The sequence below is a fragment of the Pleurodeles waltl genome, chromosome 8, assembly GCF_031143425.1.
Source record: "Pleurodeles waltl isolate 20211129_DDA chromosome 8, aPleWal1.hap1.20221129, whole genome shotgun sequence".
NCBI lineage: Eukaryota > Metazoa > Chordata > Amphibia > Caudata > Salamandridae > Pleurodeles > Pleurodeles waltl.
Genome location: NC_090447.1, coordinates 1,327,969,432 through 1,327,989,007, shown reverse-complemented (window position 1 = coordinate 1,327,989,007; position 19,576 = coordinate 1,327,969,432). Strand labels below are relative to the sequence as shown.

General features: G+C 45.4%; 1 protein-coding gene across 2 annotated transcripts in view; it reads right to left on the bottom strand.

Annotated features, from left to right (window-relative positions):
• NPAT (nuclear protein, coactivator of histone transcription) overlaps positions 1 to 19,576 on the bottom strand; it is a 310,955-nt gene that overhangs the window by 196,640 nt on the left and 94,739 nt on the right. For both annotated transcript variants that reach the window (XM_069202322.1, XM_069202323.1), the window contains exons 8-11: positions 16,017 to 16,131; positions 15,429 to 15,520; positions 15,259 to 15,340; positions 7,600 to 7,699 (exon numbers count right to left, since the gene is read on the bottom strand). In XM_069202322.1, coding sequence (XP_069058423.1) covers positions 7,600 to 7,699; positions 15,259 to 15,340; positions 15,429 to 15,520; positions 16,017 to 16,131 — 389 coding nt within the window. The remainder of the gene's footprint in view (positions 1 to 7,599; positions 7,700 to 15,258; positions 15,341 to 15,428; positions 15,521 to 16,016; positions 16,132 to 19,576) is intronic.

The window sequence follows — 19,576 nt, the reverse complement described above, 5'->3', positions numbered from 1 at the left end:
CCTGCAGCAGGATCTAGGGGACTGGTCACTTGATCCTTGGAGTCAATGGATTTGAGGAAGTTGGGAAATCAAGTTTCCCCCACCTCAGGAGCCACAGGCAGGGTCCCAGCTCACTAGCCCAAAGGTGCTGCAGGTGCAGTCCTCTTGGTGGTGCAGCCTCTTTTTGTGCAAGCAAAGGCCTGTAGGACAAGCCTTTTTCGGTCCTCTCCTCTTCTGCAAACGTGAGCAGAGGATATGGGTTCCAGGGGTGCCCATTTTAACCCAGAAATATGCCATAGGGAGACCATGTGGTCCAATAGCCAATAGGATACTGGGTCTCCTCCTTCCTAGTGCTGAAATTCCTGTGATGTGTGGCACCTGGCTATCCCAGAGTGCCCCTTTCTTTCACCTTATAAGATGGCACAACCCTTCCTTGTTCGTGAGGAGCAAGGTAGCCCACCCTCACCCTCAGGTGTAGCTACCAGTGGGCTACATGCCCACTGGAAAACAGGTTCTAGGACTGGTTTCCCCCTCTTCGACCCCTCTCCTGGATGTCTGCAGAAACAAAAGGCATCCTGCTAAGGAGTGTTGTTGCCAGCGGTCCTTCAAAGAGCTGCTTCACCTCTGAAGCTTGCCTTTTGGGTCCACACCCTTTGCAGCTTTCATGGGGGAGGAGGTCATACCTCATTCCCCGGCTAGTATTTTTGTTCCAGGGCTCCACAGGCAGTCAGAAACCCTTTGTGAAGCCACTGTACTAGCTGGAGTGCAGGGTAGCAACTTTCTAAAGGTTGATTAAAATTAATCATGATATTACATCCAATCTCACCATCAGATCTGGTTTAATTCTCCCATTAATATGATAGCTTACTTGTCCTGGTTAGGTAGTCCCAATCAGAAGTTAGACATGTTTAAGTGTAACCCTTTTAAGCCTGTGTCAACCAATGGGCCTCCTAACCTTCTGCAACAAAACGACAATTTGGAATGCTGCTTAATAATATATTGCTCCCTGCCATACTACTTGGTAGGCTTGTGTTGGCCCTGTCCCTTTTTGCAGGGTCATCCCAAAACGTTTTGCCTTGCTCCTCCTGTTTTCCTGACCCTCTTTTGTTGGCTTTAGGACGCTGGGCACTTTAGTAAAGTGCAAGTGCTCTCTCCCTTAAACTCAGCACGATTGGCTTACACCTGTTTAGCACAGTTAATGCACCCATGAGTCCCTTTTACAGTAGTATCCCATATACCCAGAGCCAGTAAAATAAATGTGACTAGTGGATGAGCAGCGCGGCTTGTGCCACCCACAGAAGTAGCCTTTCAAACTTGTCTCAGGCCTGCCACTGCAAGGCCTGCGCACGCAGTTCACTGTCATATTGGCTTGGCATCTACAATTACTTGCCAAGCCTAGAACTCCCCTTTTTAATACATATAGGTCACCTCTAAGGTGGGCCCTAGGTAGCCCTATGGGCAGGATGCTGTGTAGGTAAAAGGTAGGACATGTGCCTCCATTGTGTAACATGTCCTGGTAGTGACAAACAGCCTATTTGGCTTCTAACTGAATTGAGTGCTGCCCCTCTCATAGGTTTGAATTAGGAATTCCATTATATATGTCTAAGTGGTAATTTCTGCTCTATGAGGAGTAGTGTGGGCATGTTTAGTATGTTTGGAATGGTAGTGAGAAATCCCGCTTATTGGTGGAGGTGGACTTTTTATTACTGTTGTGGAAATGCCACTTTTTGAAAGTGGGCATTTCACTGTGCTTACGACTCTTGTGCTTTGCAGCCTGACTCCAATCCATGTCTATGGTATAGTGACAGCCGGGCTTTGTGCATACTTTCCAGACAGCCATCACACAGGGAAAGTGGAGGTGTAACAGGATTACATCTGCATACTGAATGGACTTCCTGGGCTGGGAGAAAGGGAGGCGGGCACACTTACATTTATATAGGCTCTGTCTTGTCCTTACACAAAGGGCTTGTTCATGTCCTACTGATGTCTGGAGTCAGGGATGAGGTTCAAAAGGGGTGTTGAGCACTTCTAAGGTTCTTTTGAAGTGCCCCCTTAGATCAAATACATTTTGAGTATAAGTACAGGGGTTTTACCCTATGTTTAGAGACTGTGTGGGCCTCCCCAGATGCTGCTAGAAGGCCTGTATGACAGGAAGGAACCACCACTGGACTTAGCTGCTTGGAAGAGGTGTCCTGCTGCCTGCTAGGTTGACAAGGCTGCTATCCTGCTGTAAGGACCTTTGCGCTGGCCTGCCTGCACCCTGCTAGTGGCTCTACAGGGGTTGGGTGGTGTGTGCCCTCCCCCCACTCCACTGTCTGACTGGACGTTCTACCCTTAGTGCGAGGTGAGCACTATCCTGGATTCTGCCAGGAGTGTGTGGTGAGATCTCGTGTTCACGTGGAGCCTATGGGCCCTGTTGGCCCTCAGATCAAGAGCGCTGTGCTGTTAACCTCCTCCCCCTCCCCCCCTTTTCTGTAGAGGGGCCAGTGAGAGGAGGAGAGGTGTGGCGACAACCACTGATTGGAACATGCCTTCCTGGTGCCCCAGGGGACAAGCAGGCACCCACTCTAGGTGCCTCTGCGTCTCGTCTGTTGGGCCCTCACCGCTGTGACCCCGGGTCGAATGATTCCGGGCCCATGAGGCTGTCTCCGACGCAACAGACAGAGGAGTGCTGTGGCCCCTCCTCCCCCAGCGAGTTCAGGGAGGCAGGTGCCCAAATTCAGAGTGGAGAGTCTCCGCTAACTGTAGCAAGTAGGCAGGGCATGACAGCCCAAGGAAGACGCCACTAGTTACCGCTGCCCCCGTTTCCGAAGCCCTCTGTGCCACAGAGGACATTGCGCCCAGGTCAGAAGACCTGGGGGGTGCCCAAACAAGGCACTGGGCTTGGCAGTTGCACAGTGTGCTTGCAAGCAACTGCAGTCAAGGGTTAGGCGCGGGGACCGAACAAGGTCTCCCACGAGGGTACTGAAGTGTGGATCTTTTTTTGTTGTTGTTTGTGGCTGCATACCTTTAGGAACATGTGTGCTGGATTTCTGCCTTACGGGGTGAACCTCAGCGGAGGTCCTGATTTCAGGTGGAAGCCCTACCTGCCCCCAGGAAAGTACTGGGATGGCGGGGTGGTTGGTGCTTCCTCAATGGAAGTACCGTAATCCCAAGGAAAGGAGCGCAGGTGCACCACAACCCATGTTTGCTTGTATTGGGTGTGGAGGCAAAATCGTGCATTACAGCATAAAGTTTAACAGGCGCACATATATGCTGTGCCCTAGATTGACAGAGTAATTGATGTGTTTTCCCCGACCAACCGGTTCATGCTGAAAAGTATGTTCACAATTCAGATGAGTGATTTACTATCTGCTGCATTTTTGTGCTCTAAGATTGAGGTATGTTGCGTTATTTGTTGGCAAGAGCCAAGGTACTGTTTCAGGAACCATATGATAGGCACAGTAATGTTTTGGTTATGATGTTTTGTCTTGACATATGCAACATACAGGTTCTGCCTTATTGCTCTATGATGGTTTGACAATTGCCAAATTAGCAAAGCAATTATAGATGTATGTTGTTTTGGTCTACGTTTTATGTGTAATATAGTTCATTTTTGATATAATCTGATGTGAAGTCTTGAGGTGTATTTGTTGTGTCACTGTTGTGTGTGTTGTGCAAACGCTTTACACATTGCTTCTGGGACAGGTCTGGCTGCTCTGGCCATGCTACCAAGGGGGTGGTTGGGTTATCTTAGGTCTGTAGCTCCCTTACCCTGACTAAAGTGGTGTTTTCTACCCGGCTTATGTGCACACCCTAGCCAACCAGGAACCCTGTTTCTAACAGCCTGCCTTAAGGGAAACTGACATATACACTTAAGGAAAATGGTCCCTTTGCCATTAGAGTTAATGGCAAAGTCAAGTTAGCAGTGTGACATACTGCCCTTTCAGTCTATAGTGTCAGGCTGAAGTGACTTTCACGTTTTGTACACGCAGGATGGCGCTAACAGTGCTGCTGTCCTGTTTGGATACTCTGCCTCGATGCCTTGGGTACCTGGAACTATTTTCTAGGGACTTATAAGTAAGGCAGTGCTTGTGAGCTGGGGCTAGCCAAACAAACATACTTTTGTATAGAGTTAAAGAACTGGAACTGAGGTCTGGTTAGCAGGCCGCAGTGCACTCTCAAAGTCGAAACGCCAGCAGCATCAGTCCCAAAAAGTAGGGTTGAACATGCAAAAAGTTGCATTTGCTTACAGTAATGCTATACACCATTTATAAAGCAATACTGGCATGAATAAAACTAATGATATGTTTAAAATATACTGCTATTTCTTGTAGGTTTTAATGTTTTATTGCTATAGTGCTGAAAGGCCAGACAGCTATATTTATAAAAAAACACCACATCACAACAAACCAAGTCCCCTAAAGTTGACTGGCAAACCTCTGAACTTTTATTTTTCATTGTCCCATACTCAACAAGCATTAGCACTGCACTAGGTCTCACATTTACTTGAGTTGGAGCTATTGGCATTGTAAATGCATAAATTGACTTTTTTTGCCACATTAATTGGTCAACCCTGCTCCATATTTTGGCCGTTTCTGCCACATAAGTCAAGTGGCCCGCATATAACTAAAGAGCTAGTAGGACTACAGGAATATTTTTTAAACAGGACCCTTAAAACACAAACTACTCCCAGAAGCAAAACACATTTACTTGGCAGTTGGTCCAGGGGACACTATTTCTTCCTGGCTGTTACCTTTTTTTATTACCGATGCATTGTTTACATATGGGTTTATGACAGGTATGCACCAGGACATTCATTTAGCATTTCAGCTCTCCTGCAGTGTGCCTGGCAGCAATTAGCGTTCCCATCCGACAGGCAAAAGTGAGACCAAAGGAGTCGCCTGCTGAGATACTGCAACAGCAATGAAGTATAGAACGAGTCACTTTCCAGGGCACAAGTGGGCAACAGAATTTCTTTCCTACTGTCCCTTTGACCTACAACGTGCTATCTTGGACCTTCCAGACAGCGTTCCTGTGACATTGGAGTCTCTTCCCGTTTTTTTTATTTTATTGTTGTTGCGAAAATTAGTTTGAAAATCAAAGAAGAGATTATGAGGGCCCAAAAGAACTTAGCATGCTTAACACGTGATTCAGCGCTGTCGCCATGCACAGTAAATATTTCATTCCCACCGTGCCTAAAGTAAGACTGTGTTAGGTATACACACAGATAGAATGACATATGCACACAGACAGAACGCACACGTACGCACAAAGTAGGCGGCCTGAGAAACACTGTGGTAAGAGCCATACAAAAGCTGTTACTTGAACTTTCATAATAGTAAACTAGATTATAGTGTGAAGCTGCTAATGTGTTAAATTAACTGCAGTCATAATACTACTAAAACAATAGTTTGTTCCAGAACACATACAATATTAATATTTTTAAGTAGTAATACTAATAATATACATTTGGCATTCGTTGGCTATATTTATTTAGGTCATTTCTCATTTATTACCAAAGTTGGTTCGTTCCTTATGTCTACAGCACAAATTTTCCCTTTCCGCCATTGCAGCCACGGTTGCATCGGAGAGTTTTGGTCTGGTGCTGCTGCGATCCCAGTATGTCTTCGTAAGGTAGTGTGCAGGGTTAATATGCCTGCTGCAAAGAATGTGTACTAAGCAGATCAGAGTACATACAATGTAAAAGTGATATTGCCGATCAAGTTCGCACTGTGAGCGCCTTGGCAGCCACGAAGCACAGAAAAAAGAAAAAACGTAGTTCACCAACGCTCGTGCAATTATCCCTATAACAGGGTCGGTGTCCAGGTTGGTAACCAAACCACCCAAAGGAGGGACAAATGTAAAGCATTTACCAACGATTTCAAGTGATTTTTGAAAGGAAAGCCTACGACCAAATGAAATCGAAGAGCATGAGATGGGCGTGGTTAAAATCAACTTTATTTTGAGTTTTTAAATGCCATCCAAGAGTGATCTCATTACTTTGGATCAGTGGGAAGGGAGGTCTTGTTGCCATTAGACAATCAGTGTGGCTGAATACCTGTGCTGTAGGGATATCAAATGGCAAAAATTATTTTTGCATCCTCACTATGTGACACCATCTGTTCTTGTGTTTCTGAGCTCCAATCTGAGAACAAAGGTATTTCCTTATCATCATAGAGGAAACTTCAACAATGTAATCTTCCTACAATTAGGTCTACATAGCTGAGCCGATCAGCACCACCAGTCATGGCACTGGAAGAGGCAGCAAATGATCTGGGCAATTTACATGGCTGTCTGAAGGCTCTCCTCACTAACAATGGCCACAAGGGACCTAGAGGTGTCAGGTCCCCTGAAAAAAGGCTCTCATTACTTCAAGACTGCAGCAAGAGGAGTAGAAAATCCCAAGAAGAGGATGTTCACTGCTCGAGTCCTTTAGAGCTTCTATACTCACATCAACCACCAATAGGTAATTTTCTACACTCTATATCAATACTACCACACCCAAATCTTAGGGTATATAACAGTTTTGTGCCCCTCTTGCCAGCACTCATAAACAACTTGAAAACACCCTCTTTGAGCACCTAAGAATCGAACATTCACCTTTCCCAACTGGTGTCCACAGCAGGCAAGAACTTATAAACAGTCTCAGGCTTCTTCACAATTAATTCCAGTACACCCTTCATCTTCTGACCATTTTGCAATTATACCATCATTATTTTCCCCCCTCTTGTAAGGTATGATGAAATCCTGTGTCTTGCAGCCTGTGGTCCAACACTGCTCGAATTCCATCAATAATATGTCCCCTAATTGTGGCCAATCTTGTGTTGTTACCACAAGTGGTTTTCTTCCCCTACCCATTACACCTCCCTCCCCTGCTGCACCGACCAATCTCTTCAATCAGAGCTGGACACAGATAAACAAGCCTGGCTCTGTATTCATCAACAGGGTCCCTACCACCCTGCTCTTTGGAATATACATCTTTCGCTAGACATGTTCCAGCACTGCCAATGTCCTTGGCAGTGCACCTGCCATCTTGGTTTCTAACCAGTGCAGGTGGGTGTTCTTGTGACTGCCACAATATCCAAACCCACAATATACTGCAATCCAAGTCAACATTCATCTTCTCACCAATTTCATCATCCAAATAATGAGACTCCGAGCCCAGCAGATAGCTCCAGTAGTGAAAAAGCTCCAACAGAGTTCATGAAAGTTTGGCCTTTAGTATGTTGCTCAGTTCCATGCCACTACTGTTTGCTTTTAAAAATTACCAGAGAGTCTAAGGCTAATGAAAAAAAGTGATTCAAGACTGAATATTTGGACCTGTGCTCGCTAAGAAATGTTCAATTTATTTGAATTTTATTTTGTAGCATGTCAAACTCCCAAAGTGGGGTTACAGTGCATGAAAGGCTTTGACATGGAATCACAAAAAAGGGAACCAAGGGATATGCAATTATGCAACTATCTACTACCTTTATGCTACTTTCTATATTTAGGATTCCATGTCTTGACTGGTGCACCTAGTGTCAGGAGCTTTTTCTAAATACAAAGAACATGAAAGGGCCAAATAAACACCCCACAAACACTACCCTTTACAAACATTGCTATGAAAACGAAAGGGGCATGAAACAAAAACCTCACCATAATCAAATAAGTCAAACAGTGCTTGAAATGCTGGATCAGACTCAGTCTGTTGCAAAATATCTTGAATCGCTTCATCAGACATGTGGATTTCTCCACCCTAAAAAGAAGAAATGGAGTTAAAAGATCAAAATATACATCACTTTAAAATAGAGCCATTTTCCTCAACTCGAGTGAAAGTTAGAAGAATAAAACTTTCTATTACCAAATCAGCTCTTTCAAATAGCAACCGATGAAATCTTTAAATGCCAGCTCACTGTTTTATTCATATTTTCAGGTTTTTGTTTTCAAGGGAAACTGGGTAAGAGGACCAGGAAGTGCAAATCAACATTTATATCCTTTCATGCTAATAAAAGCCAAGCAAAGCTTTCTCTTACAAGGCCTGACCTCTCCCCTATATTTACCCTGTGGATCTCATCCCCTAGTTAATTATTTACTAAACATTCAACTAGTGCAATTGCCTTATAAAAGGTATGTACTGATACACAAGTAGCCGCTTTGCAAATATCAACACTGGGTAGCTTTCTTACTAACGTAGCTGAAACAGCTTAATCAATTGAGGAATGAGTTCAGAGCCTACCCCACAATGCTCTTTTAGCATTGCTTAAAAAGAATACCATCCAAGAGACAATCCACCTAGAAATGGACTGTTTCCAAATAGCTAAACTTACTGAGCTGTAATCAACAAAGAGGTTATTTAAGGGTCTAATATCCTTTGCTTTATTAAGGATAAATAGAACGCTTCACTTAACATCCAGAGAGCGTAAAGTCATCCCTGCTGGAGAGGAGGGAGTCTTTCAAAAAGGGTTGAAAGTTAATTGAGTGACAGAAGGCTAAAATTACATTAGGGAGAAAATTAGGATGGGCTATCACAACGTTATTCTTTTCAAAAACTGTAAGCAGCACATAGCTTGAGATTCACTTGCCTTACAAACTGAAGATTTAAGGGTAAATGGTGGTGACTCAGTGTCTTTGGAGCTTGGCCGGTCTTTTTTCAGGTTGAGGCTCTGAACCTTTGGTTCGAGGGTTCTTCAAAGATGAGGGTGGGTCCTAGTGCCAAGCAGGCTTGATGATCATAGCTTAAGCAGAGCACTGAGAACTATTTTGTTGAGTCTTGGGCTTCGATGCCAGTCTCCCTCACAAACAGCGCTTTGGCAAAAGCCCAGAGAGTTGGTCCTCTTGTATAGGAGGAGGAATAGGTGCCCTTAGGTTGGTCTTTGCCCTTGGTGCAACCTTCACACAGAACACCTTTCTCAGGAAAGAAAATCAGAGAATGATGGCATGCCTGGCGTACCTTTCTCATCAGAGTATTATCTCTTAATGTCCTCGGCACGAAGACTGGCTTATGATTCAATTGGTCTTGTCATTCCATTCAAATAATATTTTTATTTTTTAAACATCTTACAGGTGTTGTCAGTTGATTACTTGTAGGCTCAAGGCAAACAGGGTGTACACTCAATAATGGTCCAAAGGAATGTAAAATTATAATTAGGGCAGAACTGGAGGGGTGTGTTCTCTACAACCCACTGACAAGTCATTGTGTTATGACAAAGTCCTCAATAAACCCCTCCGGTCATGGACAAATTCACAGTGATGATGTGAAGTTAATTTCTTCGGTGCCTGATATTGGAAATCTGATGCCTGGCATCGAATGATTCCTAGTCAGACCTCGATGATCCCAGATCTTGAGAAAAATGCCCAAAGCCGACAGGGTAAAAAAAAACAATCTGAAGTGCGGTCTGTGAACTGGCTCAAAAGGACAGCCGTTCCCGGTAGACCTGGCTATCTAGACTATAGTGCCTTGTGAAGGTATGGAGTGATACCCATGAAGCAGCTTGATAAATGTACAGATCAGGCACCATGCACACCAATGCAGTGGTAGTAGCATTGGCTTCAGTAGAATGAGGAGGTAAACCTTCAGGGAGCTGCTTTTTGGCAAGAGTGTAGCACATCTTCATGTAGAGGATGATACAGCGCATAATGGTCTTTTCTGTACAGTCTTGTGTTTCTTTGCTTTGGAGAAGCTTGTCTGGGTAGAAAGTGATGTAGGGCAGTTTAAAAGACATGGCCTGTAACTTACTCACCTGCCGTGCTGATGTTATGACTACAAGAAAAACTTCGGAGTGAAAGGAGGCACAGAGAACTACTGTGAGGCTCAAACAGTGCACACATGAGAAATGTGAGGACCACATTTAAATCCCACTGAAGCTTAATAATTGGAGGAGATAGGAACATATAACTGCTGATTTGAACCGAGAGGACTGGCTCTGCAACCACGAAAGAGCAGACAGGTATTCTTTAATGGTGTTCAAGTCAAGACCTTGCCCGTCTATGGACAATGCCAGCAACAAAACTTTGGACTATTTGGCATGGAGTGGGTTAATCTTCTCAGAAGACCATCACACCCCAGACTTATCCCAATGGCAGGCATATATAGATTTTGTTGAAGGGCACCTGACTGCCAAGACTACATCATCCACTTCGGGAGGAAGGTTAAAAGTACTCAACTCCTCCGCTCAATCTCCAAACATGGAGCTTTATGTTGCGCAGGTTTGGGTTGAGAACCCTTCACTGCTGCTGAAACAGGATATTCTCCTGAAGAGAAGGCCCGATAAGAGGTCAAATAATCTGGTGTGGTTGACTAGCAGGATGCAGGAGGCCACTATTCCCAGCAGCCTCAAAGTCATTCTCACTAAGATCCAGGACAGAAGTTGAAACACTGGGATCATAACCCCTATGTCCTGAATGAAACTGCACCATGCCCAGAATGGGTATGATGAAGGGAAGAGTCTGCAAAGGAGTCAAGTCTGAACACAACACATTGATTGTGAACCCTAAGGATGTCAAGATGTTTGCTGTAGTCTGGAGATGGGTGAGGACTGCCTGGGGCGAGCCCACCTTCAACAGCAAGTTGTTAAGGTAGGGGAAGACTGGGACCCCTGACCTCCGAAAATGCAGGACTCACTTGCCTGACGTTATTACCTACCATTCTGGCAGAAAATGTTGGATCCTGTCAACAACAGTGTGGCGGTGTGCTTTCAAGGATATGCTAAAAGGGCTTGGGGTGCAGCCGCAGGGGAGTTGGAACAAAAGACTGGTCTGCATGCTGTCCCTGTTGCCCTCTACTGTGGTGCAGCAGCCACAAAAAGGCTAGGTGATTACTTTCCTAGCAAAGTCTGTTGGAGATACTGGAAGCCCCTAACAGCTACAGAGGGGGCAAAATTGTGGACGCAGGTGAAAGTTAGGAGCAGAGGTGCCCAAGAAACATGCTGTGACCCCTTTATCTTTGAAGTGCTCCAAGGCTTAGTCTGCCTAAAAGTCGGGAACCATCTATAGGACTGCGCTGGACGTCTGCCACAACATCAAAAGACAGCATCTAGGAATACCTGCAGAGGACCACACTGGTGCCAACTGCCTTACATAGGGAATAAGTGGTGTCCAAACCACAAGAACTGTGAACTTGTGCACATCACGACTATCCTGCACGCCCTCTTTAGGGACTATGGCCAATACCTGAGCCACTGAGTCCCTCAAACAATTCAAGTAGCGACCTAAGAGGCAGCTAGCATTCACTGAGCATGGGGCCAAGCATGTAGAGAAGAAGACTACCTTACTAAATTTTTCTATCCTCATCGACTCTATGCCAGGGGAAGAATTGTGAAACTAGTTAAGGTTTAACCTGCTGGCCAAAGCCTGAACCACAAGGCTCTCAGGAGTGGGGTGCTGGGTGAGGAAGTAAGGTCATGCGGAGTAGAGAGGGGCAAGGTTGCATACTTGGGTCACCTGGTAGGTGAACGCCAAGTTCATCCACTACAACCCAAGATCCAGACAATTCTGGACTGGAAAGCTGCAACCACCCAGACCCAAGTCAGAGCACTCCTTGGCTTGACTGGGTATGGTACCATTGTGGCATCACGCACAGAACTGACCTCTAAAAAAGATGCCAAAGACAGTATACTGGACACTAGCTGTTGTAGGAAAGTGCCCTTTTTGGCATGGTTAAATCTACCCCCTCCACATCCCCCCATCCCCTCCAGGGTGCTGTGCCCACAATCCACTGCCTGCAGCATAGGTAAGTGTGCCATGTTGTGTGTTCACTTTTGTCTGCACTAAGACATGCAGCCTGTAATGTGCCTGGTGAGGGTCCCCCCCTTGAGTGGCACAATTTGTGCTGCAGCCCTTATGACCCCTCTTTAGCACCTCAGGCTCTAGGTACTGGTGGTACCATTTACTGTGGACTTACAGAAGGCGCTAAGGGATTTGCCAACTGGGAAAACAATTGTACAGTTTAGGGAGAAAGAACACTGGCACTGGAGACCTGGTTGGCAGGTATCCAGTGCACTTCAGTGAAAGTTGCATCAAATACCAGGCAAAAAGTGAGGTGTGACTGTCACAAAGACACAGTTCCCTACACTCACTGAAGCCAGTGACAGGTTAATACATGCACTCAGAGGGCACCTTAGAGGTACCCCCTGAAATGCTACCAACTACCTGTGTGCAGACTGACTAGCTGGAGACAGTCTGCTACCACCAGGCAAGAGTCTGACCGCCTAGGTTGAGGGCCTTTGTTCTCAGGCGGTCGACCACAAAGTCTGCTCTGGGAAAGGTGTTACACACCCCACCCAAAAGGACGACCTGAAAATCTGCATTTCAAGGCAGGGAGCTTCAAAGAGGCCGGCCGCCCATGGTATAAAGATCTGCCTTCCCTCACAAGGGGGATGCCAACCTCCAGCCCCAGAGCCCAATTGGCATCTTGAGAGTCGGGAAATTTAGTATTTAGGAAGGTGTGTCCACCCCTCAGGTGAGTCCCCACCCCTAAAATGAGCTGTCTGATGTGGACACTACATTCAGAAATCTGCTATCTTGGTGCTGGCAGATTTAGGAACTCTGGAAAAGAGTTGGGCCCACTTCCCACAGGAAGTGGTCATATAGGGGGGTGTAGTTACACCATGGGTAAAAAGTCCATTGCCTACTACTCTACACTCCCTTAAACGCCCCTAAATGCAGTATTTAGAGGAGCCCCTAGCACCGGAAAATCAGATTCCTGGAGATCTACGAAGGAGGACACTGAAGAGCCACAAAAGCAAAGGAAGAAGCACCTGACCTGGACCCAGTCCTGCCAGCCTGTCTATTGCCTAAGTGCACCAGTCGTCTGGTCATGCAGCTGCTGTGCCCCCTGATCCTGAAAGGACTCCCTTCCTTATAAAAACACTCAGAACTCCTGTGGAGCAGCAGAGCCGTTTCCCTGCATCTGCAGGCACCCCAAGACAACCTGTGAGGACTCCGGACCACCAAAAACCTGACGCTTGGAAGCACCACTGCACCTGTGCACCTGTGCCGCACAACTCAAGTGGACCAATGGTGCCAGCATGGTTACCCAGTCCTCCAGAGACAAATTCCACCCCAGACTTGACCACGAGGACCCTCCGACGATACCTGCAGCCTTTGCACAGATGCTCTCAATAGTGAGTGCCCCAGTGGAGAAAACCAGACGACTACGGACACCTCTGCAACTGTCGCCCATGACCCGTGGAGAAGTAAACTGAAAGTGTCCCCAAGGCCCCGGACATCCCAAGATTGGAACCCACTTAGTGGTTCCCCCAGACTAGACTCCCAATCCTCACCTGCAGTATCTTTGTGGCTGGACTGATCCCCCCCCCCAATAGAGTAGCATTGGGCACCCAACACCTTACTACACCTCTGCACCTGGCTGGTGTGATCTGCTGGTCTAGTCCCGATCTTTGCTCAGTACTTCCATAAAGTCCCGAAGATTGGCCTCGTAAGTCACTGTAGTGTACCAGATTTGATTTCCTCCATATGATTGCATTGCAGCTTTCAGAAATTGCACTATGTCAACTTTTCAAAACCGTAAAGATTTTTCTTACAACAAAACGTACTTTTCTAAAATATAGATACTTGTTATTTTTGTCAATTTGTATGGATGTCCTTGAGTTGTACGTTTCATTTATTGACTGTTTGTATTTCCAAATCTCACACTCCTGTGTTAAGCGTAAAGCTGAACGCCCACACTACCTCCTAATAGAGCACTTTGGGATTGCATAGCAAGCCCTGTCCACTGGAAAGGGAATCCCTGACTCTCTCTGATATATCTATATGAAATATTGTGCAAAGAGCCAGCTTCCCACAGCTAGGCAAACTCGTCCCCAGAATCATATTCACCATTGCTCAGATTTGTGGCAAACAATTTGTGGCAGACATGGGTTATTTCTTAAAGCAAGAGAGTCAGAAGGGTGGGTGAATTAATGGTTGCCACTCAGTTAAAGCAGTGTGTGATCTTGGTTGAAGGTTGTGTTGGTGCTTTCTCGGTGCTGGAAAGCACTATGGGATGGCCATCGTTGTCCAGAGTTGATGGTACCGGCATCTGTGGATTTCTTTTTGGCCTATGTTGTGCACCGGAGATATTACCGGCACCAAAATCGGTCCAGAACCCAGAGTAAAGCCAGAGGGGCACCCTGGTGTTGAGGGTTGACTCCTGGCAGAAGCCCAGTTGTGAGGCTTCTGTTTCCGAGGTTCTGAGTGTGTGGCACAGAAAGCTGTCAACATGGCAAAAAGCTGCAGCATGCCTTCATGACATTCCTCAATTTGCAGCAGCACTGCCATGGGCCAAAGGTCAGAATCCACTCCAAAGTAGAATAACTTTGGGAGTGTGACCTGGAGGCACGGTGAAGCCTTAGCGCCTTCTCAGGGGTGCGACAGTGCAGAGTCCCATTTGGACGTCTTGTGTTTTTTCTTGAAGTTAGCAGTGAAATTAGACTGCAGTGACGATCTGTCGCAAGTAAGCCTTGGGAGGGCGACCAAGACCTGTCCTTAGACTGACTGATCACGACAGAGTCTTGCTGCGATTTGCCACAAAGTGCTTCACTCCCTGGTCTCAGATAGTCTTAGGGAGCATCAAGGCAGTGTCGCTGCAGGCCTTGGAGGCATGGTCGGACCCCTGGCATCGCATGCAAAGCACCTACTGGGAAGTCACAGACATCTGTTTGCGACACTCTCCACCCATTTTGAACCCTCTAGATTTCGGCAGTGCCATTTTTCCTTGTACACCAGTAGATTTTTGTTTGGTACAAAAGTGGTCTCAGAGAAATGAGGGATGCCAGCAGACAGGAATACTGCTCAAGATTTTCTGGATCCATTCTGAGACCAGGGGAAATATTCGAAGGATGAGGAACCTGTAATTGGAATCATCTATTACAAAAATAATATCTTATAAAATTGTAATATATATTTAGAAAAATTCCTAGTTTACAGTTTTGGATCAATCATCTAGTTCAACAATTTCCCCAAACAATGAAACATTAGGGAATGTCCCACATCAATAGGTAAAAAGGAAAACAGGATCAATAACAAAAATTAAGAGTTACACAAAGCTTGTCAGAACATACTGGAAGTCTGTTAACAGTATATAACTGTTGTCAAAAAGGGTGAATTTAATACATCACCAAGGGACCTTAGCACATATAGGAATTGCATCATTTTGAAAACTTAAAGCACAGGCTCGCAGATCAAATAAAAAGTGTTTTTAAATCTTATTTTTGTATTCACATTATATGAGTAAATTAAAGATAAAAAGTGAATTGCTTGAAGATAACAATTTACCATGTAATAAGCGCATTGAATAAGGAGGGAAAAATGTTTTACCTCAAGTCCCAGGATTTCATCAATTGCATTGTCAGTATCTACAGCAGAACTGTCTGCTGGTCTTGATGCTTGGGCAATATCACTGCAAACACAAATATATTATTGAGGTATAGACAGTTCCAATATGAAGTTACATCAGAACAAATGTTCTTTCTATTGTAGTGCATTACCTTCCTAGGAACTTATTAATGTTTTCAGCAAGCTTCTCCTGCAGGGATTTATTGCTCAGAAATTTTTCTCTGGCATTTTCAATAACCATTTTCTGCAAAATAAACAAATTCAAAAAGTTAACTATTGAAAATAATATTCTGCTGCCCTCACGTTTCCTCCCAAACAAATGAAACATTAAATGTTCAAATAAATTAGCATCCAGCTTCACTAAATGAAAGCAAAGAAGGCAAGAACCCGACAGGAAATGCACTGACATATGCTGGATCAAGCAGACCTAACACAAGCATACTGGGTTTACCAGGCTAATTGGAATATAACATAACTGTAGCAGTCTGTTTTAAGGACCTTATTGTGAGCTGTGGTACAACTGCTGTAGATAGCCCTATTTAATTAACTAAGGAACTATGCAATAATTACATGCAAGAGTGCATGCAATTAACTTTTCAAAACGGCTTTTCGATTCACAGATATTGCATTAGAAAATGAACTTCCCAGATAAACTACGGGTGATACTGATAATATCTAGTAATTCAAAACAAAACGCATGACTACACAAATTTGTCATGGAGTCATAAGTCAAAACTCACAGGGAAATTTCCATCAATGAGTTCTTGTAAAGGATCATTCTGTTCATCTAGCAGCACAAAACTTGAACTCTCAATGTTTTTGTCCGTTAAATGGGGTCTTTTTCTCTGTGACTCGCTAAAATACAAAATAGGTGTTCGTTAACCAAAGTGATTGATCAATTGAAAGTATGTTCTTCAAAGAAACGGTTAAAGGAAAATAAGGTTATTTAAAACTAAATATATAAGGCAACATAACTACTGAAGAAGTTTTGAATTGCTAATTCGCTGGCAATATATTGCATATTACATCAAGCGTCCTCACAAAAGATAGAATGGATTGCATCACCAATGACATGTATTACATTGTTCATAACATTCGACATCACATGACGAAAAAAATCAATAGGAACCAACATTGGCAAGATGTTAATCGTACAAGTACATCAATTTAACAGGCAAGTAGTGTAGAAATAGCTCCAATGAGAGCTATTTTTAATGAGAGTTTTTTAATTTGGAAATATATTGCTTTTTGGAACTAATGCTTTAATAATGTATGCACAGGTTGTAGGGTGATTAGATATGTACAGTTCGAAAAAGTGTAATCTGAATCTATACTGAGAGCCAGCCTCATCTGGAGTCCATACTTGGGTTGTTTTATTTTTCTATTACACATGAAACAGAGTACATAATCAACTGTTTGATAAACACAATTAGGTGTACAAAACCTGTTGACATTGCAACCCAACATTTAGTCACATTACTATTATAAAAGTATACCACTAGATGAAATAGTCTTTAGTTGAATTAACTTTGTAGATTGTTCTAAAACCAAGTTTATTTCCAATGAAAATCGAATATTAGTCTGTCCAAGATATCCTTTTCTTTCTGAAGGCTGGTAGATCTTGATGAAGATGAATAACTGACTTCACATCATCTGTCATGGAAAGCTACCTTTTTACATGTAAAGCATGAAAAGAACATGCAGCCTGACAGACTAACACTTAAGTAGGTGAGAACCTAGAAAAAAACCGCTACCCACAATTCCTTGTACTGACAGTTGCCGAAGAGTCAGTTTCTTTTTGCATGTAGAATAAATTGTGTGAAGAGACAGACGAGGAGGAGAGTGGGTTGTTTACGACTTTAATGAAGATTCTTACAATGCAGAATTAATTAGGGACACTGCTATGTTACCTTTCCTTCTGCATCCTAGGATTTTTCATTAATAGTCATTAATGTTGAATAGAGTAGCAAGCTCAAAATAAATGAATGCTGCAGCTTTCTTTACTATGATAGAAGACAAATGCATATTCAGTAGGGAAAAACAGCTCAGTGAAAGTGCTTAGTTCCCCAAAAGTGGTAAAAAAAAAAAAAATCACCTAAAAAGATTAAGTGTTTCTTGACCAACTCTAGCTCCAGATTACATAGCTGTCCAAACCATAGTCTCAGGGGCATGGCAGAGCCCTGTAGGATGGCAGACACATACAGTCTCAGCTCCTCCACCCAGCCACATTCCAGGAAGTCTCCAGCACTCCATAAGTGGTCATCAGCCCCACTGCAACACCTACAGCCAAGCACTTGCTCCAATGACCTAGGGGAGCACCTTCAAGACTACAACTGCGGTGTGATCCGTGTACTGGACACCCCCAGCCTGACTGACGTGGCGAGGTACTGGTAGAGAACACAGCACCCGGTGGAATGCGGCTGCCATGGTTTGGTCAAGCTGGGCCCAGCTTACAGCCCTTGCACAGGAGGTGATCCAAGCAGCGCAGGACTTGGGAAAGACCGGGTCCCACATCCATCTTCTGTCCACCTCCAGCGGCCCCGTTGATCACATTCATCCTCAGCGGCCCGGTCCTGCATCGTGCCTGGAACTGGCTTCACGGGTGGGTGCCTTGAGGTGATCATCAAAAGTGTGTTTTGGGGGAATCTAAATTGAGATTGCCTAGTATTGGACTTCAACACTGGCCGGGCCCTTGCCGCCACCGCCACCACCACCACCACCACCACCACCACCACCCCTCCCCTCCTCCTAGATCCAACACTGCCTGCTGGACTGCCTCAGATGGCCAATTCACTCTTGACACTCCCCAAGGATTTACCTCCCATTTTGAGCAAGAACCTGCAGAGGTGATCCCTGATGGTGGGAGGATCGGGAGCCCCGGACCCATGCCCTGCATTTGCTCTCTGAGCACACCCAAATTACCAGTCCGGCAGAACCCAAAGGGGGGCTTGGCTCTTGGGGGTTTCAGGACCACAGAGACACCGTTGATTCTCTTGAGCCCAGGCTGGGGAGCTCAGGTGCAGAGGTGTTTCGTCCCACGGGGTCAGTGAGTTAGAGGCTCTCACGGTTCTCAGTGTAAGGGCAGAAGAGGTGAAAGAAACACAGCAAGAAGGCTTATGGTGTGGAGGTGGCCTCTCTTGAAATCCCTCAACATGCAGTTAAGGTTTGGTGGTGGTTGTGTTCCGTCTGAACACAAACAAGCCTTTGTTCTTGCAACTGGCAGTGGTGCCCTGGGTCTTGGGGCAAGGAGGGTCCCGCAGGCTCAGCGCCTTAAAGACAGGATAGGTTGACGGGGCAGCACTCTTGGACACTTGGGGTCCTCTTCTTACTGGCGAGTTGCTCCCTCGGTGGACCCTATGGTCACCAAAACAGAGAACTGGACAGTCGGAAGGATGGTGCCTTCTGGTGCAGGGAGGTGACTCCTCCACTCCAAGGGACATGCTGGCTGTTTGGCGAAGTGCTGGCAGGCCTTCGAGGCTTTTGGAGGATGCACAGCTGCAGCACAAGTCGGACTTTACAACTGCCAGGACAGGAGCAGGTAGGCAGGGTTTGGTATCAAAGTACACAGCTAGTCCACAGTTCTTTCGCTGGTTGGCTCTTCTTTGTCCTTCCTGTAGTCAAACAAATCTAAGTCCCTGGTGTCAGGGGGACACCTAAATACTGGATTTACGGGTGTTTAGGGGAGTGCAGTGTAATAGCCAATGGGCTACTTACACCTGGGGTGAATACACCCCCTATAGGACCACTTCCTGTGGGGAGTGGACATAACCCTGTCCAAGAGTTCCTAGTTACACCATAAACAAGATGGTGGAAGCCTTCCTGTGTGGAACACACCAGGCAGCGCACCTTAGGGGTGGGACTAGTCTGGAGGTGCGACCCACCTACTGCACAACTAATTTCCCCACTTATCCTGGTGGCAAATTGGCCTAAGGGCAGGGGGTGGCATTCCCCAGGTCTCAGGGAAGCCAGGGTGGCATATCAAAGGGCAGCAGAGGCTTTCAAGCCTCCAGCCCAGATATGATGATTTACTAGCCACCCTGCTGGAGGAAGTGAAAGGTGTCAACACTTTCATCAGGAGCAGGCATCTTTTTCTGGCCCCTGAGAGCGCAGGCTCTCACCTCCAGGGGCTCAGAAACTTGTCTGTGGTAGCAGGCTGGTAGATACCAGTCAGCTAGAACACTAGACCATTAGTAGGTTTCTGTGGGGAAAGGGGGGGGGGGGCTCTAAGGTGCCTCTGGGTGCCAGTCATAAAAAAACCATGTATTAATATGGCTTCTCTGTTAATTTGTAATATCTAGTA